The sequence below is a fragment of the Rhincodon typus genome, chromosome 13, assembly GCF_021869965.1.
Source record: "Rhincodon typus isolate 14 chromosome 13, sRhiTyp1.1, whole genome shotgun sequence".
Classification (NCBI taxonomy): Eukaryota; Metazoa; Chordata; class Chondrichthyes; order Orectolobiformes; family Rhincodontidae; genus Rhincodon; species Rhincodon typus.
The window spans coordinates 53,423,972-53,438,178 of record NC_063344.1 but is presented as its reverse complement, the minus strand read 5'-3'; the positions used below and the strand labels follow the sequence as shown (position 1 = coordinate 53,438,178).

General features: G+C 39.6%; 1 protein-coding gene across 1 annotated transcript in view; it reads left to right on the top strand.

The window, feature by feature from the left end:
- Window positions 1-13,323, top strand: part of LOC125480936 (retinol-binding protein 2-like) — a 23,542-nt gene extending 10,219 nt beyond the window's left edge. The window contains exons 2-4 of the mRNA XM_020512634.2: window positions 4,014-4,192; window positions 10,062-10,163; window positions 13,090-13,323. Coding sequence (XP_020368223.1) covers window positions 4,014-4,192; window positions 10,062-10,163; window positions 13,090-13,143 — 335 coding nt within the window. The 3' untranslated portion in view covers window positions 13,144-13,323. The remainder of the gene's footprint in view (window positions 1-4,013; window positions 4,193-10,061; window positions 10,164-13,089) is intronic.
- Window positions 13,324-14,207: the final 884 nt, after the last annotated feature.

The following is a 14,207-nucleotide window of genomic DNA, read 5'->3' as shown; positions in this document are numbered from 1 at the left end:
TTCTGAAGAAGGGTCTAGGCCCGAAACGTCAGCCTTCCTGCTCCTCTGGTGCTGCTTGGCCTGCTGTGTTCATCCAGCTCTAAACCTTGTTATCCCAGATTCTCCAGCATCTGCAGTTCCTACTATCTCTGAAACAATGAGTGGGTGTGATTTATTTTATATTTTGGAGTTTCATCCAATTACAGCAAGGGTCTGAACGAAATTACGCAAATAATTATGTTTTAGCTATAGTTTCTCATTGAAACAATTAGAGAGAAATCAATGAAAATGAAATTGCATTAAAAACCCATAGATAGGGTAAGTTTAGAATAATTTTTCTTATCACTTTATTACCTGTATGTCTGTTTACGTCCTTATTTTTCTGATAAAATTCAAGAATTTGCCTAAATACATTCAAATTATTATTCAACCTTTCAACCTCTCAGAGAGTTACAAGGAAAGTTTTCCCTGGCTGTGGTTTTGTTGGTTTTGGATAATTAATTCTTTATAAACATATTTATTATTTTACTATAAATAGGAAGTAGAGGAAGTCTGCTTTTACATGCATATTTTTCTCTGTCTGTAGAATGAAAGAAAAATGATTCATTATTTTGGAGTTTTAATTTAGTCAGCACATTGAAAGGAATTATCTCCTTTGATTTTTCTGCTTAAACTTTGCCCTGTTTTACTATCCTTCTTACTTCTAACAACAGCTTAATGTTTATATGTGGGCCAGAAAACAAAAACTTTACAGCAGTGGCGTTTTTAATATTTATTCTTTCATGGAATATGTACATCATTATAAGCCCAATATATGTTGCCCATCCTTAATTTCCCTTGAACTGAGAAAATTGCTGAGCTATTTCAGAAGGCAGCTTAAGAATCAGCCGCATTACTGCAGATATGGTCTCTTACGTCAGCCAGATTGGATAATGATTGCAGATTTCCTTTCATAAAGGACATTAGTGAATTAGATGTTTTTATAATAAGTGATGATAGTTGGCATGGTGAGCATTGTGATTTCAGTTCCTTATGAATTTAATTTAATTTCCACGAGCTACCATGGTGCAATTTGAACCCAAGTGCTCAGAGCATGAGCCCGGGCCCTGGGATGAATAATCCAATGATCTTACCACTATATCTATTTCTCCATGGTTGCATCCCAATCAATTTTTGTCATCTGTTGACTGAGCATGGAGAACTCTCAGCAGAACACAAGGCTTGAGCAAAGGACATCTTTGCAAAACATCAATTCCTTGACTATCATATTGATTCTGCCATTAGCTATCAAAAATCTGATTTAAAAGTACAGTACCAGAAAAGGTTTGAAATAAAGTAAGTAATAAATACTATCTTTATTACTACTGAAATCTGTGAATCTCTTGTTTAAGTGTCCTGCATAGTATGATACAGAACAGGAAGGTCTCTGCATTAGTTTCTATTCTTTGCTTAATTGATTCCAATCAATCAGCCATGGTTAGAAGCAGGAGCTGACCTTCCACCAACAGATGGCAGAAACCTGGATGGCATTTCAATGTCGCAGCTAATTAACAGGCCAATGCCAAGGTTGCATATCACCACAAGTCATGGTCACTGCTGAGATACCCTTGAAGACAGGTAAATTGCTTTCATCCAGGCAAGCCATGGAGATAGAAGGGGTCACAGCCATGAGATACAGCCATGGGGCAGCTATTTCCATCAGGGTGCTGTTCTGTGGGATATAGAGCAGCCACCAGGAGAGATTCACTCGCAGGACCGACTATGATATTACAAAGGTCTACCCACTGTTCTCCTCATCCAGTGGCAAGGTGAGTAAACGCTGGGTTTATGTGCAGAAAATAGGGAGGCAAATGGAGTAGGGAGTAAACAGTAGGATAGAGCCCGAAGAGAAAGAAGGGCAGTTGGATAGACAAAGGAGTTGATAACAGACCTGGCTAGAAGGGTGAATAGTTGTTAATGGGGACTGTTAGTGACTAACAATAGGTAGTGTGTAATGGCAGGCTATGTGAAAACAAGGCCTGATCCAGAGACAGAGATGTTGGCCAGGGAACAGGGTGGTGTGTTAAAGTGGCAGGCAACAGGTAGCTCAGGGTCTTTTTAGCAGGCAGAATGTGGATGTCTCTGGCTTGGTGCAGTGTTCTAGCGAAGATCAACACAAGCTGAAAGAACACCTCATTTTCTGCTTGGGGACTCTGCAGCCCTCCGGACTCAATATCGAGTTCAATAATTTTAGGGCCTGAACTCTCCCATGTCCCAGCCCCCTAACCCACACGCCAGGCCTTGTTATCACATAGCCTGCGATTACACACTGACTATTGTTAGTCACTTACAGTCCCCATTAACAACTATTCACCCTCCTAGCCACATCGTTATCAACTCCTTTGTCTATCCAACTGCTCTTCTTTCTTTTCTGGCTCTATCCTATCGTTTACTCCCTACCCCATCTGCCTCCCTATTTTCTGCACATAAACCCACATTTTCCCAGCTACAGAGATAGTACAGCTACTGCAGATGCTGGAGAATCTGAAATAACAAGGTGTAGAGCTGGATGAACACAACAGGCCAAGCAGCATCAGAGGAGCAGGAAGGCTGACGTTTCGGGCCTAGACCCTTCTTCAGAAGTCTGACTTCTGACTTGTTATCTCATTTTCCCAGCTACCATCAGTTCTGAGGAAGGGTCACTGGACCCAAAACATTAACTCTGATTTTCTCTTCACAGATGCTACCAGACCTGCTGAGCTTTTCCAGCAACTTCTGTTTTTGTTGTTGTTGCAACAATCTAGTTGACTCTTACCTCCTTCTGGGCAATTAGGGATGAGTAATAAATAAGTACCACCCAAATCTTGTGAATAAATAAAAATATTACTGTAGATTTCAAGATTGAAAATAATGTAAATATCTGCTACCTGAACTTTAAGATTAGATGATAATATTGAATCATTCTTGTCCAGACATCTTTTAAAATGTACACTTTAAATTGATGTTGAAGTTTTATTAAACTTTTAATTGATTTTTGCATACTTGACTGCACTTCACACACGTGGTATGCTGCCAGGAATCAAAAATAAGGCAGAAGCCAAAAATCTTAGGCTAACCTGTCATTTCTTATTCGGAAGTTCTATAGCATTACCGAATAAACCATGAACACTTTTAGTTCTGTTCTTAGGGAAATAAAAGATTCAGACATCCGTAGCTTAACTATTGAGAATATGCCCTCGAGACAGCCTTGCATTCTTCAAATAGATTTTTTGTTGTCTGTTGTTTAGTATGCTTTAAATCAACTTTAAAATAAATTTGTCCCATCGATTGAAAAGCCACTCGGCAACCTCTCACCTTTAAAAAAACCTGTCTGCAGTGAAAATTAGTGTCATGTACTGTAAATATTTGTTCCCATTTAGTTTAGAGATTTAAATTCGTCAAGTGACTCAATGCCTCAGTAGTTTTCAAACAGATATGCCACAATGGCCTCCAGTGATAATTCACAGCTGCGATATACTTCTATTTTTAGTTTGTTACAGAATCTTCCTTTTATCACCATTTCCACCAATAAATTCATCTCTGACCACAAGGTACTGAGAACTCCCTCAATTGCTGAAGGATCAATGATGATTCAGCGCAACCATGATCCAACATGTGTCACTGTGCTGTGTCGGGCAAATTCTAAGTCACAGGGCCAGGCTAATATTCTGCTTTAAAAAAAATTTGTCCGCAGATGAAATGAAACAAATACTAACTGCAGTTTTTCAGCCACAACTATAAGATGACTGCCTGTATAATACAAAAGTGATCTCAGCTGTGAAATAATGTTCTCACCAAACACAGTCTTGATCGTTTCCCCTTAAGCTTACCTCTATAGTTGTAAAATGCTATTTCTATTTGTATTTAATGTCATGTCACTGTGTATAAAACTCTGATATAAATTTTTCAACTTGATAACAGGACACAGCATTTCAAGCAAACAGCAAGCTTAAATTCATCTGTAATAAGGGCTTTAGATTCCTTACACTGAACTGACATTCTTCTCTCCATTGCAGATATAGACTTTGCCACAAGGAAGATTGCTCTTCACCTCAATCAAACAAAAGAAATCAAACAGGAAGGGGACAAGTTTATCACTAAAACTCTAAGCACCTTCAGAAACTACAACCTGGATTACACAATTGGAGAAGAATTTGAGGAATACACAAAAGGCTTAGATAGTAGAACAGTCAAGGTATACAGCAAAGATTATTTTTCCACGACGATTTTGTTTTGCAGATATTATTTCCGCTATTTGTAGAATATATTTCTGGTGACTTTTATTGGGGATGCATTTGTCCCGTCAATTGAAAAGTCACTCGGCTACTTCCCAACTTTAAGAAAAGGGCTGCCTGCAATGATAATATACTGGGGCACAGCCTTAAGAAAGAAGAGAAATTTCCACCCCTCAAGGATAGCAAGCCCCATCCCCGAGAGCTGCCCCAGCAGTTCCTGTAAACTGCCAGTAGAAGGTATCTGTCACTGCCGGACCAAAATGCAGCCTCCAGGAATGAAGAACGTCGATACCAGACTTTAAGGGAAATCCAAAAGTTTTAGTTGGGGAGCAATAGGAGCTCCCACTGAGGAGGAGGAGGAGGGGGTTTGTGACATAAGACTTTAGAGACAAGGCAAGAGACTCAAAGGGGTGAACTATTTGGTGGGGGGGGTAACCCCAATGGGCACAGGAGATCCCCAAAAGAGGAAGCCTTTTCCTTCCCATCGTTACCTATACCCCATGCATTAAACCTACCAGGCTATCAGCATTCCTTTCATTGTACCAGCATGCAAAGTATTACAGTGGAAGTGGATTGAGGTGCCTAAGTAGGCATTAATTGCCCTCTTGGGGTCCTCAATATCTCAAGCACGGGTAGGGTATCCGGTGCCATACCCACCTACTGTGCTATGGGGACACGTTGGTTGGCAGAAAGAGGATGGGCTTGTCAACCACTTAAGTACCGCCTACTTCAAATACACCAGTAAGGGGACTATAAAATGCACCCTTTTGTCTTTCTTCATTTGAATGGCTTTACACTTGGCAAGAGAAAGTGAGAGTGTGTGACCTGTTCCCAGCCTAACATTAATGCCACTGTTTTTTTAAAAATTAGGCTATATTGCAAACCAAAGCCACATTAATATTAAGTCCCATCATAATACTCCCAAACAGATTGTTTTTTAAAAGGAGGAATGTCATCCAAGTAGAGATAGTAAGGACTGCTGATGCTGGAGTAGGAGATAACACAGTATGGAGCTGGAGGAACACAGCAGGTCAGGCAGCATCAGAGGAGCAGGAAAGCTGACATTTCAGATGGGGACCTTCCTTCAGAAAAAAAAAATTCTCAAGAAGGGTCCCGATCCGAAATGTCAGCTTTCCTACTCCTCTGATGCTGCCTGGCCTGCTGTGTTCCTCCAGCTCCACACTGTGTTATGTCAGCCAAGAACTTTGGACAGTTACATTTTACAATGATGCTTCTGTTTTAGTTACTCAGACAGGATAAGTTTAATATGATACCGTCCCCAGTCTAGGATAGGCACGACTACAGTTTTATCAGGGGAGTTGTAATGTCCCTCAATTCTTCAGCCTTTCACCCCATTTAAGTTAAAATGGAAGTCCCAAAACGGAGGAGGGTGGTAGCTGCCTCTGCCTGTCCCCCCTTTTCCCTGACTGCAGCTTGGTCATTTTTTTTGTGGATGATCTCAGTCTATTCCAGGAATTGTTCACAACTACTGGGAAAGAAAAAGGGAGGAGGATGAACTGAGTTCCTTTAGCGGAGACAGACATAGATGTGATACACTGAATGGTCTCCTGCTGTGATGTAATCAGTTTATGACTCGATGACTCTTTAAGTTAGCTAAAGTTTCCATGTCCTTGGCCCAAACATCTTTAGTTGCTTCATCAATGAGCTTCAATCATAAAATCAGAAGTGGAGATATTCGCCAATGATTTCACGATGTTCAGCACAATACACGACACCTCAGATACTGAAACAGTCCATGTCCAAATGCAGCGAGACTTAGACAATATCCAAGCTCCCGTTGACGAATGACAAGTAACATTCATGTTGTACAAGTGCCGGGCAATGACCATCTCCAACAAGAGAGATTCTAACCATGGTCCCTTGATGCCTAAAGGAATCTTCTGCTGTCAACATTCTGGGGTTACCATTGACCAGAAACTGAATTTGACTATTGAGTATAGGAGTTCAGAGGTCATGTTGCAGCTGTGCAAGCCATTGGTCAGGCCACTTTTGGAATACTGCATTCAAATCTGGTCTCCCTGCTATCAAAAACATGTTGTGAAACTTGAAAGGGTTCAAAAAGATTTACAAAGATGTTGCCCAAGTTAGAGGGTTTGAGCTGTTGTGAGAGGCTGAATAGGCAGGGGGTATTTTCCCTGGAGTGTCGGAGGCTGAGGTGTGACCTTATAGATGTTTATAAAATCATGAGGGGCATGGACAGGGTGAATAGCCAAGGGGGTATGGGAGTCCAAAACTAGAGGGCATGGGTTTAAGCTAAGAGGGGAAAGATTTAAAAGGGACCTAAGAGGCAACTTTTTCACACAGAGGGTGGTGCATGTATGGAACGAGCTGCCAGAGGAGGTGGTGGAGGCTGGTATAATTACAACATTTAAAAGGCATCTGGATGGGTACATGAGTAGGAAGGGTTTAAAGGGATATCGGCCAAATGCTGTCAGATGGGACTCAATTAATTTAGAATATCTGGTCAGCATGGACGAGTTGGACCAAAGCGTCTGTTTCCCTGTTGTACATCACTATGACTCTGTGACTCTATATAAGTACTGTGGCTACAAAAACAGATCAAAAGCTAGGAATCTTGCAGCAGTTAACTCACCTCCTGACTTCCCAAAACCTGTCCACCACCTACAAGGCACAAGTCAGGAGTGTGATGGAATACTCCCCACCTGCCTGATAGGTGCAGCTCCAAAAACACTGAAGCAGCTTCACACCATCCAGGAGACCACCCATTTTATTGGCACTGCATCCACAAACATTCAGTCACCCCACCACCAACACTCAGCAGCAGCAGTGTGTACTATCTACAAGACGTGCTGTGGAAAATCACTGAGGTTTCTTAGACAGTACCTTCTAAACCCATGACTACTACCATCGAGAAGGAGTAGGGCAGCAGACATATGGGAATATGCAAGTTTCCTCCAAGGTGCTCACAATCCTGATTTGGAAATATAACACTGTTGCTGTTGAGTCAAAATCCTGGAACTCCTTCCCTAATGGCATTTTAGATGCCAACAGCACATGACTGTAGTCGTTTAAGAAGGCGGCTCACCGTCCCCTTCTCAAAGACAACTTTGGATGGGCAATAAATGGAAGTGAAGCCCATACCCCATGAATGAGTAAAAAAAAGTTCCCATGGTTTCCATGTCTGTTCAGAGCAGGGTATCACTCCAAATTGTTTCTCACCATCCTCCACCTCACCCTTAAATGGGAAGGTGTCTTACATCGAATCTCTTGTAAACTCCTAATGGCTGAATGTAGACTTCCTGTCATCTCATATTACTTTTCTTTGTACATGAATGACAATAATTACCGTAATTATTTCTTAGTTGAGGTGATAACCCCTGTTGTGGGCATCATAGCATTCCTTTTAAGTTATGGACCATAACTAAGAACAACATCAGTTTAACTTGTTGAATATTTACACCTGGGCACAGAAAAACATCTCCAATACAGACAGTTTCACGTATACAAAACAATATATGTAAGACTAATTGTAAATTCTAGTCCAAATGAATGGGTATTTCAGTCACAAAATTTTGCAAAGAGACAAACTCTAAACATATTCAATATTTTTTTGACTCTATTATTGATGTTTAAAATACTAGTGGGGAAAGTACCTATGGATTTTATTGGTGAGAGAAAATCAATGCTACTTTGGACGCAAGACATTTTTATCTCTCCTTCCCAGTAAACTAGTGTTCTGGGGTTAAGCTGGTATTTGTTGTAACTAAATAAGATTAATTTTACATCAATTCAAAATTAGATTTTCTTAAAAATAAGTTCTTGTGCTTATCTCTAAAATATATTGAGATATAATTTTATAAATACCAGAAACCTTAGAAAGTACCTCATGCATGTGACCATCATTCAGGATTGAAACTTGATGGTGAGTGTAGGAAAATATTTTAACTGCACGGGCATTGGGGCAAATACGACGTATGAACATCTGAGTTATGTGTAGGAGAAGGTCATTCAGCCCCTTGTGCCTACTCTACCATTCATTGAGATCATGGCAGATCTGTTTGTGTTTTGAATTCTGAATTCCCATCTATTCCCAATAATTATTGATATTCTTTCCAAACAAAAATTTATCTACCTCCTCAAAAATATTCAATAACCGTGTCTCCACTACCCTCTGACGCAGAAAGTTCCAAAGTCAAAAACTCTCTCCTCACCTCTGTACAAAGAGGGCAACCCTTTTTTTTTTAATAGTGCCCCCTAGTTCCATATTTACGCACATTAATATATTTTCCACAAACATCCTGTCAAGAATATAAATTCTTATATTCTTCAATTGAGTCACTCCTCACTCTTCTAAATTCCAGAAAAACAATCCCAGTCTGTTCAATCTTTCCTCCGTAAACAACCATTCATTTTGGGTATCAATTCTCTAAATTGCCTCCAATGCATTTACATCCTTCCTTAAATAAGGAGACCAGAATTGTGTACAGTATTCAATTTGTGGCTTCACTGATGTCCTGTATAACTAAGCTAACAAACTTACTTTTATGTTCAATTGCTGTCATAATAAAGAATAGCATCCCATTAGTTTTCTTGATGATATACTATATCTACCTGTTAAATTGTTGTGCTTTAACCACAAGAACACCTAGATATCTCAATGTCTTGGAATTTTGCAGTGCTTCACCATTTAAGTAATAAACTGTTTTTTCATTCTTTCTGCCAAAGTGAACAATTTCACACTCTCCTTCATTATATTTCATCTGCCAGTTTTTTGCCCACTCATTCAACTCATCTATTATCTGTATGCAACATCCTTATATCTTCTTCACAACATATTTTCTTATCAATCTCTGAGTCATCTGCAATCTTAGTCATCATTCATTTGCTCACCTCATTTAAACAATTGAAACAAATTGTAATAAACTGAGGCCCCTGCACAGACATGTGCGGGATCAAATTGGTCAAATCCTGCAAATCAAAGAACCATTTTTGCATCCTTTGTTTTTGAACTTTTGTTTTCCACAATAACCTTCATGTGACTGTTAAATGACTCAGAAAATCCAAGTATAATACATCTAAAGGCTCCACCTTGTCCAGAGTGCATGTTACTCATTCAAAGAACTCCAATAAATTGGTTAAATGTGACTTCCCTTTCACAAAACCAAGCTGCTATTCCTGATTGTCTTTAACTTTTCTAAGTATCAGCTATTAACTCCATAACAATCGATTCTAGTACCAACCTCATCAAGCTATAGTTTCCTGTTTTCTGCTTCCCTTTCTTCTTGACGAGAGGGATTATGTCATTTTCTGAAGAAGGGTCTAGGCCTGAAACATCAGCCTTCCTGCTCCTCTGATGCTGCTTGGCCTGTTGTGTTCATCCAGCTCTACACCTTGTTATCTGGGATTATATTTGCTACTTTCCAGTTTTATGTAACCTTCCAGTGAATTTTGGAAAATTAACACCAACGCATCAACTATCACATCAACCATGTCTCTTAAGACCCTAGAATGAAGTCCATCAAGAACTAATGAGTCATCAACCCACAGCTCCGTTAGTATCACTTCCGTGGTGATTGTAATTTCAAAACGTTCCTCACTTCCTTTCACCTCCTGATACCAGCTCAGTCAGGTTCAACCACATTCTTATGGGTGTTTACTAGATATCAGTGAGGAACAAGAACTTGAAGCAAACTTCCACTCCCAGCCTCAGGATAGAGGTCAATTATAGCAATGCAACTCAGATCAACAAACAAGATTGAAACAAAGGCTTCCTGGTCAGTATTATTCGAAGTAATTGTACTCATCAGTGTTAAAGCTTTATTGTAAATGCACCTGTTTTTTTTGCAGACACTGGTGCAGTGGGATGGGGACAAACTGGTCTGTGTTCAGAAGGGCGAGAAGGCTAACAGAGGCTGGAAGCACTGGATTGAGGGAGACAAACTACACTTGGTAGGAGTCGCTATACAGTACTCTTATTAGTATGCTTCAAGTAATGTGTTGAGATATTATTAAATGAATTATGGGATTAACTGTCTTGCTAAAGAAAACAGATTATTCCCACAAAATAAGGTGAACTATTAGTGGTCTCATTATCTGTTGCTACTTCACTGTTTCCCTCCACACACGGCAAGGGACAAGTTATCCTACGCTGTCAAAATTATAGTCAACTTAAATCCTCAACGAAAAGAAACTTCAGATCAGTAAAGGAACTGAGTAGGCTTTACCAGCTATGGACTAGGTCCAGATATGAAATGTCCTACACCACCATTCCACTCAGGCATTTTCAAACCAGCAACATTACCTCAGAGTTTATTATATCTATCGGCATATTATAGTAGAAATAACTTATCTTGAAGTTTACTGATATCAGCACTGGGAATCCTAACTTATGATATTCTTAATTGCTTGTGAGGACAAAAATATGAGATTACAATTTTTTTATAATTACATATGAGTATTTATTGTAACAATCAATTCAAAATAACATTATTGGAATGAATACTGTATCATCAAATATATATACTTAAAGAAAGTCACTTCATTTATACAGCTAGTCACTAACCTAAGAAAAATAATTATTCAATGTTGTATTTGCTTAAGAGTGAGTGTTAGCTTGTTGTAACATGACTGTTCTACTTTAAGTGTGTACACAATGTTTAAATCCATCTTGAAAATGAATGGGTATTCAATCAAATAAGATTTAAAGACAACTACTTTTATAATCTAGTATGATTTCTCTAGAGCGTTTTTACTCCAATCTAAGGGAGGGAGTTCATGGTGAACTCGACTCTTCTGTGTCATAAGATGGCTGATATGTCACCCTGTTTGTGTGTACGTGTGAGTTGCTAAGATTTATAGCCCATCTCTGTGCAGGTTGAATAGGCTTTCCTTGTATATCCACAAAATTAAATTTTATCGCTTTTTCTATGCTGTCTCTTTATGAGATACAACTAGTACTACCTTCTGTCTTCTGTCAAAAGTGTTTGGCTATCCTCCAGTCTCAAGGCCTTAAACGGTTCTCAGCATTTCTAAATAGAGTTTTTTTTTAACTTCTTGGCATGTATTCAAACACTGCTTAGAGTGCCATTTATTTTCATTAAATCCTATCAACTTAATTAATATCATTTTTCATTGTTAGTCACTTCCCTTACAGAAAAAGTGGTTTGAAATTAAAGTTCCAATAGTTCAAGTCCAAATATGAAATACATATGGACCTCACAATAAAAGAATACTTTTGAAGAGTAGAAGGAAAGAATTATCATTGTCCCTACTTCCTAAATCTCCTTCAAGGCACTGCCTGCTCAGCAGTTGTCTGTCTATGAACAACATTCTTTAATATTCACTGTAAGTCATTGTATGTGTGGATCATATGACAAATGTTCAAAAGGAAGGCTCACAATCACATTCTCAATGCAACTATAGGAACAGACAAAAATGCTAACCATACCGAAATCTCATCCCCTGCAAAACATTGGGCAAGCAGTACGGAATTACACAAAGTGACTTTAGAAGGAAAATGAATTAGAGCTGAATAACAAAATAAGTTGGTATTGTCCTTTCAATCCAGCCAAAAGTAATTTCAGCAGAAGCTCCCTCTTGAATTTAGTAGTTTGAATCTAATTCCCAATTGACATAGATTGTACAAAACTGCTCACAATTTAACATTAGTTTGGCACATCATTCAGAGAGACCACAGGATAGTTAGCATGGGAAATGGAAAACTGTCACACAGGAGTGTAGATTGCAATTATGTGGTTGATGTAAAAGCACATTAATGGAACACAGCTGACTAACGACAACAATGTATCAGCAGTTGCTGTTGACATTATTAGGTAGATTTTAATTATAAGGTGGTCAGTGGATCACAGTAGAATCAGATATTTGTACCAGAAGAGTTTTCAAAATGGCAGCAGCTGAGAGAGTCACTGATAATTAAGTAAGTAGACTTCAATCCCATTTTGACATCCTCATTACGGGTTTACCAGTAATAGCATACCCTGGAAGTAAAAGACACAATATTGGTACAGTGCTTGTTGTAAAATAGGAAAACTATTAATTTCCATGTCCAGTCTAAACCACGATGAGTGGGCGGTAAAATAGATTCGGTTATCCTCCAGTCTCTTCGCCAGTATGCTATAATTTCAACCCTGATGAGTTTTCAGATGGCCAAGGCACATATCTGAATTAGAAGCATCCATTTATGCTAATTTGAGTCTTACACGGCGCTGTGATGACATTTGAAGCTCAGCCTGAAAGGGATGGTCGCTGTGGTAGATCCTCAGTAAAACCTAGTCTGCAAGAAGAAGGATCACAGCAAGGTCAGTAGGAAAGTTAGACTTACAAGTTCAGGAGGAACAGCAGGGCTTCTCTCCCCTCACAAGGTATTCTGAGCCTTTGTCTTCTGCATCTTGCATGCTAGATTCTTCTGACATGCTCCTTAGACTCCCACATCACTATTGCAATGTAAGTTTGTGCTCCAGAAGCTGTTCTGCTGCCCTTTTCTGCTCACATCAGGTGGGTAGTAAATTGAACACATGGAAGTAACATTGAGCATTTGTAACTGACCAAACTCCTTGCTGTTGCTCCAGGGGGCTCACCCAGCTAGTTTCCCACCCGTGAGTTAAAATTGCGCACTCAAAATGTGTTAAAAATAGAATTTTTTTTTGCTACCTTTAATTTGTTATTGTTTCTGCCATTGCCAGTTCCCTGCTGATGGAATAGATTGTGTCAACTACCAGACAGTGCAGACAACGATTTTTGAGCACTGTTCCAGCTGGGAGAGTATCCCAGCCAGGCCTGGCACTGTGAATGTTTTTTTTCCACTGGTGACATGTTAAAGAATGTATTCTAATTTATGATTTTTCTCACCTTCCAGGAATTAACATGTTGCGACCAAGTGTGCCATCAGATTTTCCAGAAGAAAAATTAAAATGAACGATATACATATTTGTTAATAAGCAAAGATCTGGCCTTTTTTCTCATATGCAACAGATCCTGCCCGATGTCTTTGTATACATGTTCATGCTGTGTACTGTATATATAGTGATTTAAATCACACTGAATTTATTTGTACTCTACAACATGCGGAATAAAAACATTGCATTCAAAACCTTTAAAGGCTAGTTTTGTTGCTTCCAAAGTGACAGCACATGCTGTTTAATATTCTTTGCTAATAACACATCAATATTATAGAATCCCTACAGTGTGGAAGCCAGCCATTCAGCCCATCGAGTTCATACTAACCCTCCAAAGAACGTCCCACCTAGATCCACCTGCACACCACCCCCATCCCTGTATCCTCTATGGCTAATCTACCAAACCCACACATCCCTGGACACAATGATCAAATTAGCATGGCCAATTCACCTAACCTGCATATCTTATCTACTGTGGCAGGAAACTGAAGCAGCAGGAAGACGCAGGGAGAATGTGCAAGCTCCACACAGATAGACAGTCGCCTGAGGCTGGGATCAAACCCAGGTCCCTGGTGCTGTGAGCGAGCAGTGCTAACCAGAGCCACTGTGCTCCGCTACATCAGTAGGACTTAGATTTATCTTTAGTTGCCTGAGGCATGCACACCTCCTGTTGACCTATCCTCAGAGAAAAACTCCATCAGTGCTCTTAAAAAGTTTTGTTTTACCAGCTGATTGTTCAAATCTAGAGAGATGAAACAGTACCCAAGAGACATTTTTGAGAAGATTTGTAGCTCAGGTTCATGTCCTTCTTCGTCCGTGTGTACTGAGACCAGTGAGAATTGGTCATGTCTGTTGGTGACACCTGGACAAAGAAGGACAGAAGTTCAACTGGGTCAACACATCCACAACAGCACAAGCCAAGCAGAGACATGCCAGGGATAGCCTGGAGACCTGGCATTCCAACCAGAACTCCATCAACAAATACATTGAACTGGACCCAATATACAAACCATTGAAAAAAGAACTGGAAGTAATAGCAACCACCCCAGCAAATCGAAGCATATAAATAACAAGAGGG